Source organism: Saccharomyces paradoxus, chromosome XVI, assembly GCF_002079055.1.
Source record: "Saccharomyces paradoxus chromosome XVI, complete sequence".
Taxonomy (NCBI): Eukaryota; Fungi; Ascomycota; class Saccharomycetes; order Saccharomycetales; family Saccharomycetaceae; genus Saccharomyces; species Saccharomyces paradoxus.
In genome coordinates, this window is record NC_047502.1 from 759,198 (window position 1) to 777,457 (window position 18,260).

The window sequence follows — 18,260 nt, forward strand, 5'->3', positions numbered from 1 at the left end:
TGCTAAAACGAAGATATAATAGTAGGTTTCGCAATTACCGTAGGTTCGACATAACGATCGATACTCTATATACGTTGACTTCGAGTTAATATTCGTTAAAAAGATCTTTAAATTTGTCCTTCGTTACTGCCTGAACAGCTTACTTAACATTCCCCCTATTCTACGATAGGTACAATGACACATAAATATGCTCGGTCTGTGTATCTTAATATATGGTAGAAGTGTTTTCCTTGTTACTAATGGTACACGCGCGAGCAATGAGAAACCACCGCTCCCAACATTGTTTCTAAGAATTGCTTGAATTTGCTGACAACTCTCTGGATTCCATTCCGATAAAGACTATATTATTAATTGATTTACAATACACTAAAAGATCTTTTCGGCGTTATAAAATTCACAAAAGGGAATCAAAATTCTAAATAATACAGTTACTTCTTTTCTCGTTTTACTCATTGATCCTATGCATTATCAATCCTTGCATTTCAATGGCTGTTTCTCATCATCATATGATAATATGCCGGTAACATGAGTACTGGTCAATAGACGGTATTTGATTTTCATTCCAACATATGGAACAGTTGCACTATCTCAAACACAAGACTCAATAAATTAAGGGAGGAATTCATGACTTAAAACATGTCAAGATTGTTTAGACGCCCTGGTATTACTCGAATGCGTAATGCAACAGTGGGGCTTTCTATGTTCTCATATTGTGTCTTTACATTGCTTATCGTCATTGAAGAGCATTCATTTTTTATAGTGTTGTCGTATACCGTGTTTAAATCATGCATGTCATTTTCTTCTAATAAACAAAAATAGCACCTTATGAACAAGATTTCACGAGATGAACTATAAGATATATCCAATTACCCCAATGAAATGCTTACTACGCAAATCTCGTTAGTTGGATGAAGAATAATGCTTCTATAATTCTCTCATTCATCAAGGTATTAAAATAAGCCTGTAGTGAGCATCATCCTAATTTTGTTATTACATGGATGGCTCTTCTTCAAAGAATCGTTCCCACTGTACGTGGGAAAGTGTCCATTTAGTTTCAAACAGTTGAATCTTGAAACCACGGGCGGAGTTACTTGATGCGGTATTTTACATGCCTTTTTTCACAGCAAAAAAAATGAAACACATATTTACACGATTTTCAAACCAATTTACACTGGTGAGTATGCAGAATAACTAAAACTTTCGTTTTATCTTTTCATGTCTTGATTATATAATATAAATGTGCCTGAAGTTAACGAATAGCAAAGGAATAATATTTTCCACTGATGTCGTTGAGAGAAGTAACTAACTATGAAGTTTCCTTCTATATCCCATTGTCTTATAGCAACAGGACTCATAAAGTTTGTAAACTGCCAAACGGTATTTTAGCATTGCTAATATCGGATCCAACAGATACCTCAAGCTCATGCTCACTGTCAGTTTGCACGGGTTCCCATAACGATCCAAAGGATATTCCAGGTTTGGCGCACCTTTGTGAGCATATGATTCTTTCTGCCGGTTCCAAAAAATACCCTGATCCTGGTTTATTCCACACACTAATCGCAAAAAATAACGGCTCTCAAAACGCCTATACGACAGGGGAGCAAACAACTTTTTATTTTGAATTGCCCAATACTCAAAGTAACGGCGAATTTGCATTTGAATCTATCTTAGATGTGTTTGCGTCATTCTTCAAAGAGCCGCTCTTCAACCCTTTATTGATAAGCAAAGAGATATACGCCATACAAAGTGAGCATGAGGGAAACATATCATCAACGACAAAAATATTCTACCATGCAGCAAGAATTTTGGCCAATCCCAACCACCCTTTTAGTCGCTTTTCCACTGGCAACATACACTCGTTGTCAAGCATTCCACAATTGAAGAAAATAAAGCTAAAAAGCTCGTTAAACACTTACTTCGGAAATAATTTTTTTGGGGAGAATATAACGTTGTGTATAAGGGGACCACAGTCCGTTAATATTCTTACTAAACTAGCCATATCAAAATTTGGCGATATAAAGCCCAAAAACGGTGTGAAAGAGAGAAATATTTCGATCAGGACGGGGTCATTTCAAAGATCGAAGTTGTTAAAAAAAACTCTAGATCCTTCTAAAAACGATTATCGTAACTTGGAAACCTTCAAAATACTAAACACAGTATGGGAAAAAAAATACAAAAATACAATGTGTTTTCAACAAGTTCCTGAATGTAATTCGATATTTATCAATTCAAGCAAAGTACCTGTAATGAGATTTCTATTTCCTGTTAGCGATAAATACACCCGGTTTACAAAGAAAGACATTAGAATATACAGTCATCTGTGGTGTGAACTTTTTGGCGATGAGTCTCCAGGGTCTTTGAGCCATTATTTAGTGTCAAAAGGCTGGATCACAGGCTGTTTCGCATTTACCTCAGAATTCGCTATTGGTGACATAGGATTAATCTTGGAATTAGAATTAACAAACAGTGGCTGGGAAAGTATTAAGAGAATTACGACAACAATACTCGATAGACTCTTGCCTTCCTTTTACGTAAAGAACATCGATTACTTAATCGCGTTTTTGAAAGAACAGAATTTGATTGACCTCGTTAGTTTTCTGTACCAAAGTTCAGAGGATCTTCCCATGGAAGAGTGTTCAAACTTAAGTGGTATTCTTCAAGAAAATTTGGAATGTTTGTCCGCCACCAACATATTCAAAGGATTTAAATCTCTTATCGAAATAGATGATCCTAACATCGAAAAATATGAAAACACAAAAGCCAATATTCAATGGTGGACAGGGCAAGCGATTAAATTCCAAAATTTTTTAAAGTCTTTCATGAATCATGACAACATGCGCCTTTTACTCTTGGGGGATGTAAAATCTTATAAAATATTCGATAAAATCGAAAATAAGAGTGACATGCGCACTGATTTTTACTATGAGTTTGAATATTATACGGCAAATGTTCATCTAGCAAGCAATGATAAGTCCTATCCAAACAGCTCGTATGAATTTAATTTTCCCACAAGCAGTCTCTTTTTACCGGATTACGTCAACGATCCTTTAAAACTACAACAGCTCTTCTTAGAATGTTCGCTAAGATCGAAATTTGCTACGCTTAGACCCCAAATTTATAGTGAGCCCATTAAGAGAATGCCTCAATTAGTCAGCAAGAACCTAAATTATGAGATGTGGATTTTAAAAGAAGACCCAAATTTTGCTTCGGACAATAAATCCGTCGTGTCGTTTGAAGTTTTGGGGTTAGGTATCAAACCCAGTCCGGAGGCAACAATCCATCTGGAAGTGCTAGCACAGGCGTTATTTATCATCACCTCTTCATACCTTTACCCTTCTCTGAGAATTGGTTATACATATGAGATTGCCTCCTCAAGCAAGGGCAATGTAACGCTCCGATTTACTATTTCTGGATTTCCTGAGGGTGTTTTTACAATAGTAAAGACGTTCGTAGATACCCTAAAACAGATTGCAACAGATCCCACGTTTCTTTCCAAAGATACCTTGAGAAAGGCAAGAATTCTAGTTAGAAATAAATACGAGAACGCGTCATCGGACAACTGCGTGAAATTAGCTAGCATTGGGTTACTGATTGTTTTAGAGGAATATGTATGGACTTTAGAGGATAGAATTAATGCATTAGAGCTTACAGAAATGGAATCTTTCAAAGAATTTTGTTGTTTGTTCTGGAAGAATCCCAAACAATTGGTCTTGTTCATGCAGGGAAGCCTTGAATATGCTGACGTAATCAATCATTACTTAAATAACAATTTTACGCAGCATCTAAAGATCGGCAGTGAAGGTACCAAACCGACCATATGTCTTTACCCTTCGCCAAGTACCAAAGATCTAGATCAAGGCACAAATGCCTTTATATCATATAATGGTCATCAGGATGATCCCAACAATAGTATTGTGTATTTTATTCAAACCGCACGAAGGGATGATATCGAAAACCTGACGCTAACGTTTCTTACCGAATATTTATTTTCGCTAACGCTAGTACCTGATTTAAGAAATAAAAAACAAATTGGGTACATTGTTTTGGGAGGTCTCAGAGTTCTAACAGACACCGTTGGGATTCACATAACTGTAATGTCTGGCAGTTCGGCGCACAATCTTGAAACCAAGATCAATGAGTACTTATCTTACCTGCAACTTCAGGTGCTAAATAGTTTTACTGAGTTTGATTTTCGAAAAACACTTCTGGAGCCGTTCTTGAGTCTTTTGAAACAGAACAATATTAACAAGTTCGAAGGGTCGGCTGGCCCCATAGACCTGCTAAATGAGATAGTGGCTAACGTGCAAAACGGTGATAATTACACTCTTAACAATAGGCAAATGAAACAACATAGGAAGGTAAGAAATAAAATTGCCGAAAAGAGACTTAATTTTCAAGAAGAATATGAAATGGTTGATATATCCTTTTTGCAAAAGCTAAGTCTGAAGAAATATTTAGCATTTTTCGAGTCGAAAATCTCCATATATTCAACTCAAAGAAGTAAGCTCTCAATAATGATTACAAGTCCAATGGCAGAAGAAGAAATTGCAAGCAGGAAAATGTTTCTCCAACTGGAGACCTTTCTGAAAATAAAGGGATTCGCCATAAAGAATGAAGACTTGAAAAAAATTGTCGAAAATTCAAAGGGTAATCCTATGTTACTTATAAAGAACCTTTTCACTTATTTTCGTAAAAGAAATGAAGTTTTCAAGCTTGGCACCGTGGTATTGCAGGAAATATTGAAAATCATTGGAATGAATTTCAGGCAGAGGTACGGCTCTATATTAGGCTTTTCTTTCCATGACGGTGAAGGACAGGACATAGAAAAGTTTTGGAACAACGACACAAACCCGATTATTCCTCTGCAGGAACTTCCTGAGCCAAATGTTTTTCGGAAATTCGCTTTTTAAACCGTATTTTGCTCGCTCCAGCCTTTCCACACTTTTATTTGCCAAGCAACCTGACTACTTACTATGGTACGAAGTGTTACATAAATCCCTTCCTAAATGGCACATGACTTATCCAGCGATATTTAAGGATGCAGAAACTGCACCTTAACTATTCGTCACTGCGTTTATGTTCTCATGTATCGATGCCAATCATAGAATATTTGCTCAAGACGACGGTAAAATGAGCAAAAATGGCGCGATCCTGAAAAGAGCATTTTTCCAGATGCGGGCTACAAAATGCAACGTAAAAAAATGATATTGTCATCTCGAGAGGCTCTTGTATGCTCTATTCCTCTTTTGAACCACTGCTTAGATAAATAAAATAATTAGATAGTGTGCTCTTAAATCTAAACTACTGCTCTATATCCTTATTCGCATAACAAGGCCCTTGAGCATAAATTTAAGCAAACAAAGTAATATTTCGGCGGCGGTTCAAATTATATTCGTTGGAAGAATCAAGCAAAAAAAAGAAAAAAAAAATTATATTTGACGCTCAAATGGATGGTATGTCTATGGCTAGTAGTATGAATATGGACGGCATGTCTAGTACATCCAAAACAGTAGCATCGAGTATGGCATCAATGAGCATGGACGCGATGTCCAGTGCTAGCAAGACAATAGCATCCAGCATGGCATCGATGAGCATGGATGCGATGTCTAGTGCCAGCAAGACAATAGCATCGAGTATGTCATCGATGAGCATGGACGCAATGTCTAGTGTCAGCAAAACGATAGCATCAACTATGGCATCAATGTCAGGCATGTCAATGGGAAGCAGTTCGATGTCAGGCATGTCGATGGGAAGCAGTTCGATGTCAGGTATGTCGATGGGAAGTACATCAACGAGTTCGGCCAGTGTGCAGGCAACTTCTGATTCTAGCATGTCAAGTATGTCAGATATGTCAGGTATGTCAGGTATGTCAGGTACGTCATCGTCAGATAATAGCAGTTCTTCAGGAATGGATATGGACATGAATATGGGGATGAACTATTACCTGACTCCTACGTATAAAAACTATCCGGTTTTGTTTCACCATTTGCATGCAAACAATAGTGGTAAGGCCTTTGGTATTTTCTTATTGTTCGTCGTGGCTGCTTTCGTCTACAAGCTATTACTTTTCGTTAGTTGGTGCCTTGAAGTTCACTGGTTTAAGAAATGGGACAAAAAAAATAAGTATTGCACTTTGCCTTCAGCGAACGCCAAAGACGAAGTAAAACGTTATGACACAGAGAACAATTTTGAAATTCAAGGTTTGCCTAAGCTACCAAATTTATTGAGTGATATATTCGTTCCATCTTTAGTGGATCTCTTTCACGACATTATAAGAGCGTTCTTAGTATTTACCTCTACGATGATCATTTATATGTTGATGCTTGCTACCATGTCTTTTGTTTTGACCTATGTTTTTGCTGTGATTACTGGTTTAGCTTTATCAGAAGTCTTCTTTAATAGATGTAAAATAGCCATGTTGAAGAGGTGGGACATCCAACGGGAAATTCAAAAAACGAAGAACTGTCCTGGCTTCGGCAACTGCCAATGTGGCAGACATCCCGAACCCACCCCTGATCCAATTGCTGTTGCTGACACTACTTCTACTAGTGATCAAAGCACTCGCCTAGAAAAAAATAACGAATCTAAAGTTGCGATTTCTGGCAATAATCAAAAGAAAACACCTACACAAGAAGAGGGATGTAATTGTGCTACAGTATCAGGAAAAAATCAGGCAAACATAGAGCGTGACATTCTTGAGAGCTCCAAGTTGCAGGAACAGTCCGGAAATATGGACCAAAACTTGCTTCCAGCCGAAAAATTCACCCATAACTAATAACTAAACGAGGTTCGTCTGCTTTTATTTTCCACTTTCAATGTCCCTATACATCAAAATATGAATATCATTTATTCCTCAGAAACTCAAGAAATCTTCTTGAAAATAGATATTCCCAACGCACTTATGAAAAAGGAAAGAAAAATAGATATAATGACCTTCCTATAAATAACAGACTTGTATATAGTTGAACGTCTAAGTAATTTTAATTCAAAATTCCTTTATTATATTTCAGCTTGCACAGTGAGAAAGACTTGAGTGGTAAAAAAATGTTATTTACTTGCCTTATTGCGTTTCCGGTGTCTCCCACGTTCCTTTTTTCTCGTTGGACAGAATTGCTTCCGCGCGAACATTTTCCACTTTTTACTTTTGAGAGTTACTATTCAAATCGTGTCAATCTCATCTATTTGACAAAGTGGCAATTTCGAAATATAACAAGATAACTGTATAGGTAACACTTGTAAAAGCGAATTTATTTTGCCAGTGATTATTTAGATTTGCTTACAGAGAATTTCCTAGAGAAAATAATAAGACAATGCTCAGATATAGGTCTTTGCCAATCAAGAGAGTAATTCCTCATCCGGCACCTGGAATTGCTCTAATTTCTTCTCGTTCTATGATAATGAGATCGAGAGTAATACCGTTGCTGAATCCAAAATTCAGCCGTTGTAACTCTTCAGCGTCTGAAAACTCAAAAAAAGAGCTAAAGACGACAAACGGCAGCCAGGAAAGCACGACTAAGGTCTCTCCAGTAAAAGAGAAGGAAAAATTACCATTTAAGGTTAAGATGCAAAATGCCCTTCGTCATTATTGGGATGGTTCCAAACTTTTGGGATTAGAGATAAAAATTTCTTCCAAATTGCTAATGAAGAGTGCTGCAGGATACCCATTGACAAGAAGAGAAAACTTGCAATTGAAAAGAACCACCCAAGATATCGTCCGGTTAGTTCCATTTGCTGCTTTCCTCATTATCCCGTTTGCGGAACTTCTTCTTCCATTTGCACTAAAGTTATTTCCCAATTTACTTCCTTCTACTTATGAATCAAGTAAAAAACGCGAGAATAAGCTGGAAAATTTAAGAAACACAAGAAAGTTAATGTCTGAAATCATTAAGAATAACAAGTCCCATTTTAAGCCTAACAATATTTCCGAGGAACAAAAGGCTTTGTTCAACAGGTTTTACACGCATGTGCGTGCTACGGGAGTACCGGAATCTCGTCAACAGCTGATCGAAGTAGCAAGACTATTCACAGATGATACCGTATTAGATAATGTAACAAGACCTTACTTAATTGCATTGGCGAAGTATATGAACTTGCAACCATTCGGCACGGACGTGATGTTACGTTACCGTATCAGATACAAAATGCTCGAATTAAAAAAAGACGATCTATCTATATATTACGAAGATGCAGAACAACTCTCCCTTTCTGAACTGAAAACAGCATGTGCCTCCAGGGGTATTAGAAGCGTCGATGTTGAACCCAGCGTGTTATATTCGAATCTGAGATTGTGGCTGAACATGAGGCTTAAGGACAAGATCCCATCCACGTTATTAATTATGGCTACTGCCTATAACTACGGTAATGTCCAATCAAAGGAGTCGTTGTACGACGCATTATGTGATGTCCTAATCGGTATCCCTGATGAACTGTACCATGAGGTTAAAGTAAACGTCGTTAAAGAAGATGAAGCATCTGCTAAACAAAAATTGAAACAATTGAGGGAGCAAGAAGAAATCATGAAGGAAGAAGAGCAGCAAGAAGAAAACGCCATTGTGAGTGTTAAGGATGAGCTGAGCTTGGACGACCAAGACAAGAACATAGATGCAGCCGCTCCAGATGTAAAACCGCAAGGCACCAAATTTATTGAAGGAACTGCTGCCATCAAAGAGAAGTAACCCAGTTTTGGACCGGTCCATTCAACCGCAAGACACATTCTCCGCTACTCTCGCCAGCATTCTTTCTATACATCCTCGCACAAAGCTGCTTTTTCAAGCAATAAAAGGAAAAAGTAGTGAACTCTACCATAGATTTTGTACATAAGATAAATAAATATACTACCATATGAAAATTCCGTTTGACAAGTTGGTGTTCGCACACATAGAGATCAACACATACATTACTATAAGCGACCGTACCCGCATATTCCTACATCTCTGCATTGGCAATGTTTACGTTATTTTGTAAGCTACTCCTATTGCCCACACTCTCTCTACCCGTCAGAAGTGAGTCAGAAAAAAAAAGCGCAACTGATCCGCTTTGCGCATTTGCCAAGTCCTTTACCGAATTAGTGGAAGGATCAAGCCCGGCCACGACGGACTTGGCGGCCTGAATGGCCGCTTCATCCGCCTCGGCCGAATAAGAAGGGATCTGCGTTTTTGTTCGGTAATGAAGTAATCAAGGGCGAACATGGTAGGAGCGGTACTAAGTTAATCATAGTTGCTCTCCCCCCAAATTACTTAAATGATAGGGTGTCTATGGAAGCGTAGAATAGATATTTCTTATATAAGGGCTTATATGTCGTCGTCAATTTACTCAATTTTTTCCGCCATTACAGGTATTCCCTATCTTGAATTTGTATTCCTCACTTTTTTCTATTACATGCAGCATAGAAAAAAACAAGTATAAATTTAACAATCATTCTAAATATATACAAAAAAAAGTAAAAAATAAAATGTCCGTCACCAATTTGAAAAACGTTGTCCACGAATTAGATACCGGCTATGGTTTAATGAGTTTGACCTGGAGAGCCGAACCTGTCCCTCAGTCACAGGCCTTCGAAGCCATGTACAGAGTGGTTGAATTATCCAGAGAACGCGGGCACAAAGCCTTCTTTAACGTTGGTGAGTTTTATGGTCCCGATTTTATTAATCTGTCATATGTTCACGACTTCTTTGTGAAGTATCCGGATTTGAGAAAGGATGTGGTTATTAGTTGTAAAGGTGGTGCAGACAATGCTACCTTAACTCCCAGGGGCAGTCATGATGACGTGGTTCAAAGTGTAAAGAATTCAGTTAGTGCTATTGGCGGCTACATCGACATCTTCGAAGTTGCAAGAATCGACACTTCCTTATGCACGAAAGGAGAGGTTTATCCCTACGAATCTTTCGAAGCCCTTGCTGAAATGATCTCCGAAGGCGTCATTGGTGGTATCTCATTAAGTGAAGTTAATGAACAACAAATAAGAGCTATCTACAAGGACTGGGGAAAGTTTTTGACCTGCGTTGAAGTCGAACTTTCTTTGTTCAGCACGGACATTTTACAGAACGGAATTGCTAGAACATGTGCTGAATTGGGATTGACTATCATCTGCTACTCCCCACTAGGTAGGGGGTTGTTGACAGGTCAATTGAAATCCAATGCTGATATTCCAGAGGGTGACTTTAGGAAAACCTTGAAAAGGTTTAGCGATGAGTCTTTGAAGAAAAACTTGACCTTGGTTAAGTTCTTGCAGGAAGAAATCGTCGACAAGCGTCCTAAAAACAACTCTATTACTCTTCCTCAGTTGGCTTTGGGATGGATTAAACACTGGAACAAAGTTCCAGAATACAAGGGCGCCAAATTTATTCCAATTCCAAGTGGCTCTTCTACTTCTAAGGTTAATGAAAACTTTGACGAACAAAAAACCAAACTTACCGAACAGGAGTTCAATGCCATTAACAAACATCTGGCTACTTTCCACACTGTTGGCGACAGATACGAAATGGCGTAAGATTAAAAAAATTGAATCCTTCATTTTTTATATAATTTGATTTGATATGTAAAGATTCTAAACGCAATGTGCCTTATTTTAGTAGGATGGATTTTCTCAAATGGAAGTCAGCTTATGTTGTCCGTTGTGTTTTAGGAAAAATGAAGAGTACAAGAATATTAGCTTCTTTAAAGATTTTGTCAATTCTCCCCTGAAGGCAAACAACAGGCCTTGCACGATAACGCCCTTTGTCAGTTGAGGAAGAACCCCCTTCCAAAGAGATTTTAACCCTTCATTTTTGTACAAGTACAAAAGCGCTTCTTGAAAAGTGGTGAATCTAGAACCGGCACTTTGAAGCATTGTTTTAGCGACAATCAAGGGTTGCGTAACTAGAGTGGAAATCATCTTGGAAAGGACACCCAAAATGAAATTTTGAACTGCTGACAAACTGCCAACATCGTTGGAATGGTCATGGAAGAAAACTTCCTTAAGCCTTTGAAAAGAGGCATATGTGATGGAAGGGTTTATTGTCAAAGCCAAACCTGTTCTTAAACCTTTCCAAAAAGCGGTTATGTCCCCATTGCTTTCACGGTAGATGTCCTTGATAACGTTAGTAAATTTAGCGGACTCTGCAGAATGGACTGTTTGTTGTCTCGTGGCCACCACAGCCATAGGGCTCGTAAAAAGCTGGGATATACTAGCAGCCGCTACCCCAAGCGCCAATTCTTCAATCGTAGAAGGCGTGATAGAATTACCGCGGCTTTTCAATGACTGCGGCCCTAATAGCTTGTGTTTCATGTAAGACTTTCTAATAAATGTGTACCAGAAGAAATAAACAAAATTCTGGACGAATGTGGCCACTGTAGTAACTGTCACACCTTGATATAAACCGAAAAACCCCTTTTCTCTAAATATGCTTATCATACAATCTATAACATTCTTGTACCTCTTATTGAGCAAAACTTTATCTTTATTACTGAGTTCCCTTGAAGGAGAAGATACTTGTGACTGAATAATTGTTTTCGATAAATCCAGCGGATATACTGCAATATTGGCCATTGCCGAAGCTACGGCACCAGTTAAAGCAGCCTCTAGAGTTAACATTGATGATGCGTTCGTAACAATCTCAACCTAGCTTTTAAAATGTCAGAGTTTTTTTCAGTATCATATTGTTCCCAGATTCTGCACATCTTTCTTGCTCTTCTTATATTTAAAAGTTATCTGAAATAGTCATTCGGACCGAGATGCAAAAATCGGATTTAAAACTCGATCCGAGGAGAACTCCAAAAATGACACAACTTCTACCATGTAAACGCCTTCTAAGTATCAAGTATATCATTATTTCAAATGACGCTGCAATTAATGTTCCAAAGAAAGTGAATAAGGTGTGTACTGTGAAGGTATCCATTGCTGACACATATATGACGATGTTTCGGCACAGTAACACACACTCCTATCACCTTGCACGGTAAAAAATTAAACAGTATCCGGGATTGTTAAGAGTAACATGGAGGCAGTCAGAATAGACAAGAGCGAGCAGTAAGAAGATCGTAGAAAAAGCATTCATCGAAGAGCAACAACACAAGGCAATGTCGCAGTACATCGGTAAGACTATCTCTTTAATCTCTGTGACTGACAACAGATATGTGGGGCTGTTAGAAGATATCGACTCTGAAAAGGGTACGGTAACTTTGAAGGAGGTTCGCTGTTTTGGTACAGAAGGCCGCAAGAACTGGGGTCCTGAAGAGATCTATCCGAATCCTGCGGTATACAATTCGGTAAAATTCAACGGCAGTGAAGTCAAGGATTTAAGCATCTTAGACGCTAACATCAATGACATTCAGCCTGTTGTTCCCCAAATGATGCCACCGGCATCGCAATTCCCTCCTCAACAAGCTCAATCTTCCCCTCCGGCTCAAGTGCAAGCACAATCCCAGGCTCCAAAGCCCGAATCTAATGTTCCCGCTGCGGTTGCTGGATATGGTGTTTATACTCCAACTTCCACAGAAACTGCTACTGCTAACATGAATGATAAATCCCTCTCACAAGACGCCAATGTAAACTCGCAAAGTAGGGAAAGAGGTAAAAATGGTGAGAACGAGCAAAAATATCAAAGAAACAAGAATAGATCGACTAATCGCCCTCCTCAATCTAACCGCAACTTCAAAGTCGATATCCCGAATGAAGATTTTGACTTCCAATCAAATAATGCAAAATTCACTAAAGGTGATTCCAATGATGTGGAAAAAGAACAAGAATTGGAATCTGCTTCCAACAAGCAGGATGAATCTGATGAGCCCTTTTATAATAAAAAATCATCTTTTTTCGACACCATCTCCACTTCCACTGAAACCAATACCAATATGAGGTGGCAAGAAGAAAAAATGTTGAACGTTGACACGTTCGGACAAGCTTCAGCCAGACCAAGGTTTCACTCTAGAGGTCGCGGTCGTGGGCGTGGTAATTTTAGAGGAAATAGAGGAAACAGAGGAAGAGGCGGCCAACGTGGAAACTACCAAAACAGAAATAACTACCAAAATAACGGTGCGGGTTTTCAGGACCAAAACGACTCGTACAGTAGATCAGCAAACCATTTTTCTCAACCACCTTCCAATGTTGAATTCTAAAAAGATGTTTCTATGTAAATTAAGTACATCATTCAGTATGTACATACAAAAATAAATTAATAGTATTATAGTCCGCGTCTTTGGAAAACCTTTTTTTATTACGTTTTGCAACATACGAATAGCACAGGAATTCGTTGTGATGTCGTGAATGTCAAAAGAGGTAATGCACACATTAGAATCTTACATCGTGTGGATAGCATTTATGGTTTCTTCCGTCGGGCCGTACACTTCTGTTCTTGTCCCTAGCCATAGCCTTTCTCATATCAAAGGCATCTTTATTGTCATCAACTTTTTTCAGCGTATCCGGATACCCATCTTCAGTTGAGTTATAATACCCTACCACCCTTCTGTAGACACTGTATCCTAGTTTTTCGTAAAGTTTTATAGCCAGTTGGTTATTACACTTGACGAAAAGATCGATAAAGTTAACTTCATGGGGCATGACATCCGTCATGGTCTCTAAAGTATTACATAACTTTGAAGCTAGCGATATTCGACGGAATCTTGGAGCTACTGTCACTGCGGTTATATGGGTGTGCCACTCCGTGGTCTTGCCTTCCGTTTTTGCCATCATGTAGCCAGAGATGTTATGCTTGAATGCAGGATCAACAGTCATTTCTAAACTTTTGAAGAAAAGATCTGGCCATATTATCATGTATTCAAAATAAAACTCTAAAGGGAAATTTTCTGTCAAAATATCAAGGTTGACGTTGTTAGTTTTGAACAAATCAATGGGCTCAAAAGGTTGAATTGTTGTCATTATTGAATCCTCTTATCTATTTCCTAAATATTCTTAATGTACTACAATCTTTAATATAATTTCAAATTGTGAATTATAGTTAGATATTGTTTTAGCGTTCTAATTGAGAAAGAGAAGACATGCCTGATGTAACATCCGAACATTCCGAAAAGCCCATACATATTGAAACCTCCTTTACAAAGAAATTTTTTTTCCTTCCCAAACCTACCCATGTTTTGCGCCCACTAGTATTCGTTCGCGTACAGGCTGGTAGCCTGGCCTCTACGAATCTCGGCTCCTTCTGTGCAGCCGAGATTCTGCTAAGCAGTGTTGCGTTGGAATGACTGTGTTCGTAGTAGTTCCTTGTCTCTACGCTTTCGCAATTTTCAAGATAGAGATACTATTAGTGGTGGCAGTATTAAGAAGCTTTACATGTTTAATATTGTAAATTCTAGAAGCAGGTAAGAACAACAAACTACAAGAAAAGATGGGTAAAGGTAAGCCAAGAGGTTTGAACTCCGCTAGAAAGTTGCGTGTCCACAGAAGAAACAAGTATGTACAATTATAGAAGATTCCACTGCGATTGAAGATTTTCATAACTAAAAGGAGGAGGAATCAGCCGTTACCACCATAAAATGAGTCGGATGCCCAAAAAGTAGAGAAGGTAAATTACATCATAAAGAGTTAGGACAAAGCCAATCCATTTTTGATGGTCATCACTTTTATGGAGGAATGCCATCTTGCAACCCCAGAGAAAATTCTGGGAACTTAGATTAAGGAAGGCCACAAGAGATGAGACTGAAAAACTGCAATGCACTCCTACCTTCTCAGATTATAAATCTACGATATGAGAACCACGTTTACTAACAATTTATTAATTTTTTTGATGAAACTATGTTTTGTCAAAAGTTAGTCATTTAAACTAGCCGTTGGGCCGAAAACAACTATAAGAAGAGATTATTGGGTACTGCCTTCAAATCTTCTCCATTCGGTGGTTCTTCTCACGCCAAGGGTATCGTCTTAGAAAAGTTGGGTATTGAATCCAAGCAACCTAACTCTGCTATCAGAAAGTGTGTTAGAGTTCAATTAATTAAGAACGGTAAGAAGGTTACTGCTTTCGTTCCAAACGATGGTTGTTTGAACTTTGTCGACGAAAATGACGAAGTCTTGCTAGCCGGTTTCGGTAGAAAGGGTAAGGCTAAGGGTGATATTCCAGGTGTTAGATTCAAGGTCGTTAAGGTCTCTGGTGTCTCCTTGTTGGCTTTGTGGAAGGAAAAGAAGGAAAAGCCAAGATCTTAAGCAGAGTTATATTACGATTTCATAATTCGAAAAAATTCTATTGTGTATGTATATGTTTAAGAGACTAAATAATTCTTCAAAATCATCAAACATCAAGTTTATTTAATAGTTCTTTCGTAAAACACCGAGTGTCATATCGAATTTCTTAAATAAAAGCACACATATATGATACATATCTGAAAGCATTACGCAATTACTTGTTTTGTTCTTTATTTATGCTTCTTACTTAACCTTGAGGTTAATCTCTTGTACATCTCACTGTTGTTCAAAGTGGAACCAACACCAACGGCTCTTGCGTTTGTAGGTACTGCGCTAAGATTACTCACAGGGGCATACTTGTAATCAGTAGTGGTTTGTGCTGGTGCAGCAGCTCTGTTTCTCCTTGCGGCAGCTTGTTCGTACAAGGTTTGTACCGAAGAACCGCGAGAGGTAGGATCTTCTCCTGACTTGGATTTCTTTTTCCTATTTTTGGCAGAATCCATAACGGATTTCTTCCTCAGTTTTTCAGAATCAAACTCCAGTTGCATTATTCTCTTGTCTCTGTAGTTATCGGAAGCACCGATAATAGGTCTTGTCCATTCCGCAATTAATTTTTCAGCCAACCTAGCTAGTTGAGCTTCGACACGTTTGGACTTTGTATAAAAAATAACCACTCTTCCTAAACCACTTTCCTTTAGATGTTCGGTTTTCACTGGTAGATCATTCAAAGCTGCGAAGAGCGATTTTTGAATTTCAAAAGATGGCAAAGACCCATCAGGTAAGGGCTCTAACCATATTCTGACACTCTGGAGTAAGTTATTATCTAAAATGGTGTCAGCCAAATTCGCCTTTGACAGTACGCTTACCACTTTCGGCAACAATTTGACCTTTTGCATGGCAATCAGTGAAGTATCTCCAGTTTCTATTCTCTTATTTAAGGTATCGATGTCCAATTGTGCTGCAATATTCATTTCATCTTTGAGCCTTAGAATTTTTTCATCCAAGTACTGTTCCAAATCGTCCTCATCTCTCCTCGTTCTTCTAACTTTCGGTTTCTTCAATATACGGTCCAGTTTTTCTTCCAACTCCTGTCTACTACTGGGAGTGGCGCTTGAATCTCTGCCTTTACTAATCCTATTTTCTACCATGGGCTGAGGACTCTGCTCATTATGTGCTTCCTTTTCTAGGTCGTCATCTGACAAATCTGTGCTTATATGCTTACGTTTCCTTTCTGCAGCCTCTACACCGCTATTTTCATCTATAACACCTTCGTCGTCCTTCCCTCCGTTATCTGAACCTTTTGTAACATTAGAGGCATCCTCTATATTTTCTTGAGGTTCCATAATTTGATGCTGTTTTATATCTTCGTTTCCAGCGTCAACAGTTGACTCCTGTAAGGAAGTTGACCTTTCTTCAGGTGTCGCTTCCATCACTCTGGGTTGTTCTTGACCGGCGGCACTCATCCTCAAATGAAGTACTTTTTCCTTGCTATTGCTACAAATTCCTCTCTGTATACCTCAGAGAACAACAAACTTCCTTGGTATAGCCTGGAAATACTCAACAAGTGCACTCAAACATGGATTCTGAGCAGTGAAATTGACAGTTAACTCTTCCAAAACTTCCCTTCAGAGGAATTCTGAGAGAAAAAAAACCTAGTTATTACCCTCCTTTTATCGAATATCGCTCATCATAAAATCAAGAAATGAATTCGAGAGTTTACTCTTTCTTACTAGATGCGTTACACTAATACTATCGATTTGCAATTTACCACAAAAGGCGTTCATCGGCATCACATAACAAGATACTATAAAATGTTTGGTCTACCTCAACAGGAAGTCTCCGAACAGGAGAAAAGAGCTCATCAAGAACAAACTGAGAAAACCTTGAAACAGGCCGCTTACGTGGCTGCGTTTCTTTGGGTTTCCCCAATGATCTGGCATTTGGTGAAAAAGCAATGGAAATAAATACCTAGTCAAAGAAAAAAGGATTGCATTTATGTATGATACTAGAATATGTTTCTCTTTTTGTATTTGCTTTTGACGGAATGCAGTTAAATCGCATCCCCCACCTTATATAGTTTAGAGGAAGACGTGTAAATATTTTTTAAAAATTGATACTGCTCTAATGAGCCTAACTCTCCTCTTCTTCGCTTGTATATATGCATATTTTATATGTTAGTGCAGGGAGATTTTTCGGCTTTTTTTTACCAACTTTTATTATTATGTTGTGCTAACCTTAATTGAACTTTAAGATACGAAATAATTCTTTATTACGTACAACCAGGAAATCGTGCACACATGGGTTTACCTGAACTTAACTTCCTTCGAAAAAACTGCATACTTGTGGAGCTGAAATTATTTTACCAAACATTGTATCCACCCAAGGAACTATATTGGAGCCACCGAATAACTAGCGAATTGAGCAGATTCTCCGACATTAAGTACGCAAGGCCAACGTTTGCAGTGAACAATGGCACATTTCAGAGAACAAGACCAAAATTAGACTTGATATTAGCTTCATCTGATATTCATAAACTGGCTACGGTTTTATTCAGTTTAAGAGCGCTCGTAATGAATACGAAGGATGAGGAATCCGCAGTAACTATGACTACTGGCGTCCGAACGAACGAGGGGAAAAGTGGTGACTTGGAACAGAAATACTCAAGTCTGCTAAATAGATGGAATGGGGGCATTGAAGCGAATGATTCGCCCTTCTTTCAGCTCCAACTGAACAGTAACCTATTGTTTTCCAGGAGGCCAATACGTTATGTTAGCACTACAGAAGACAAAGATGTGGACATATCTAGTGAAGAGTTCTTCACACTACAGGAAGAACAGCACCTAAGAAGTGAGGCTGTTTTGGTTGACGAACATTCTCAAACGTCAGTCGGGATAAGAGATGGTCAATACGGGCCAAATATAATTCACTTCGAACCTTCGGTGTACTATTCGTATTATTCTCTACCGCTAAGTATGAAACTTTGGTTAAATGGCCTAGAGGACACCGAAACAACAATGATGGAAATTAGGGAGAAGTCTGCTGAAAACCTGGATATATTATTATATGGTTTCAAAGGATTTCCAAACAAGTACGACAAAAGATAAATTAATCCTCTCCATGTACTGCCTATGTCGAACTTGAGTGTAGC

General features: G+C 38.4%; 11 protein-coding genes across 11 annotated transcripts; 8 read left to right on the plus strand and 3 right to left on the minus strand.

Moving 5' to 3' along the window:
- Positions 1-1,283: 1,283 nt before the first annotated feature.
- On the plus strand, positions 1,284-4,910 carry AXL1 (Axl1p; the record flags this gene model as incomplete). The annotated part of the gene is made up of 1 exon (XM_033913976.1): positions 1,284-4,910. One exon carries the CDS (start codon positions 1,284-1,286, stop codon positions 4,908-4,910), a length of 3,627 nt encoding a protein of 1,208 aa, XP_033769867.1.
- A 536-nt stretch (positions 4,911-5,446) lies between these two features.
- CTR1 (high-affinity Cu transporter CTR1) lies at positions 5,447-6,775 on the plus strand (the record flags this gene model as incomplete). The annotated part of the gene is made up of 1 exon (XM_033913977.1): positions 5,447-6,775. The coding sequence occupies one exon, from the start codon at positions 5,447-5,449 to the stop codon at positions 6,773-6,775; it is 1,329 nt and encodes a 442-aa protein (XP_033769868.1).
- A 535-nt stretch (positions 6,776-7,310) lies between these two features.
- YLH47 (Ylh47p) lies at positions 7,311-8,675 on the plus strand (the record flags this gene model as incomplete). Its single annotated transcript, XM_033913978.1, has 1 exon — positions 7,311-8,675. The coding sequence occupies one exon, from the start codon at positions 7,311-7,313 to the stop codon at positions 8,673-8,675; it is 1,365 nt and encodes a 454-aa protein (XP_033769869.1).
- Positions 8,676-9,451: 776 nt separating this feature from the next.
- On the plus strand, positions 9,452-10,489 carry SPAR_P03730 (pyridoxine 4-dehydrogenase; the record flags this gene model as incomplete). The annotated part of the gene is made up of 1 exon (XM_033913979.1): positions 9,452-10,489. The coding sequence occupies one exon, from the start codon at positions 9,452-9,454 to the stop codon at positions 10,487-10,489; it is 1,038 nt and encodes a 345-aa protein (XP_033769870.1).
- Positions 10,490-10,585: 96 nt separating this feature from the next.
- Positions 10,586-11,572, minus strand: ANT1 (Ant1p; the record flags this gene model as incomplete). Its single annotated transcript, XM_033913980.1, has 1 exon — positions 10,586-11,572. One exon carries the CDS (start codon positions 11,570-11,572, stop codon positions 10,586-10,588), a length of 987 nt encoding a protein of 328 aa, XP_033769871.1.
- Positions 11,573-12,057: 485 nt separating this feature from the next.
- SCD6 (Scd6p) lies at positions 12,058-13,095 on the plus strand (the record flags this gene model as incomplete). Its single annotated transcript, XM_033913981.1, has 1 exon — positions 12,058-13,095. One exon carries the CDS (start codon positions 12,058-12,060, stop codon positions 13,093-13,095), a length of 1,038 nt encoding a protein of 345 aa, XP_033769872.1.
- Positions 13,096-13,267: 172 nt separating this feature from the next.
- On the minus strand, positions 13,268-13,855 carry NAT3 (peptide alpha-N-acetyltransferase complex B subunit NAT3; the record flags this gene model as incomplete). The annotated part of the gene is made up of 1 exon (XM_033913982.1): positions 13,268-13,855. The coding sequence occupies one exon, from the start codon at positions 13,853-13,855 to the stop codon at positions 13,268-13,270; it is 588 nt and encodes a 195-aa protein (XP_033769873.1).
- Positions 13,856-14,321: 466 nt separating this feature from the next.
- RPS23B (40S ribosomal protein uS12) lies at positions 14,322-15,133 on the plus strand (the record flags this gene model as incomplete). The annotated part of the gene is made up of 2 exons (XM_033913983.1): positions 14,322-14,386; positions 14,761-15,133. 2 exons carry the CDS (start codon positions 14,322-14,324, stop codon positions 15,131-15,133), a joined length of 438 nt encoding a protein of 145 aa, XP_033769874.1.
- A 209-nt stretch (positions 15,134-15,342) lies between these two features.
- On the minus strand, positions 15,343-16,575 carry SPN1 (transcription factor SPN1; the record flags this gene model as incomplete). The annotated part of the gene is made up of 1 exon (XM_033913984.1): positions 15,343-16,575. The coding sequence occupies one exon, from the start codon at positions 16,573-16,575 to the stop codon at positions 15,343-15,345; it is 1,233 nt and encodes a 410-aa protein (XP_033769875.1).
- Positions 16,576-16,923: 348 nt separating this feature from the next.
- TOM5 (Tom5p) lies at positions 16,924-17,076 on the plus strand (the record flags this gene model as incomplete). The annotated part of the gene is made up of 1 exon (XM_033913985.1): positions 16,924-17,076. One exon carries the CDS (start codon positions 16,924-16,926, stop codon positions 17,074-17,076), a length of 153 nt encoding a protein of 50 aa, XP_033769876.1.
- A 333-nt stretch (positions 17,077-17,409) lies between these two features.
- MSS18 (Mss18p) lies at positions 17,410-18,216 on the plus strand (the record flags this gene model as incomplete). Its single annotated transcript, XM_033913986.1, has 1 exon — positions 17,410-18,216. The coding sequence occupies one exon, from the start codon at positions 17,410-17,412 to the stop codon at positions 18,214-18,216; it is 807 nt and encodes a 268-aa protein (XP_033769877.1).
- Between the last annotated feature and the right edge of the window lie 44 nt (positions 18,217-18,260).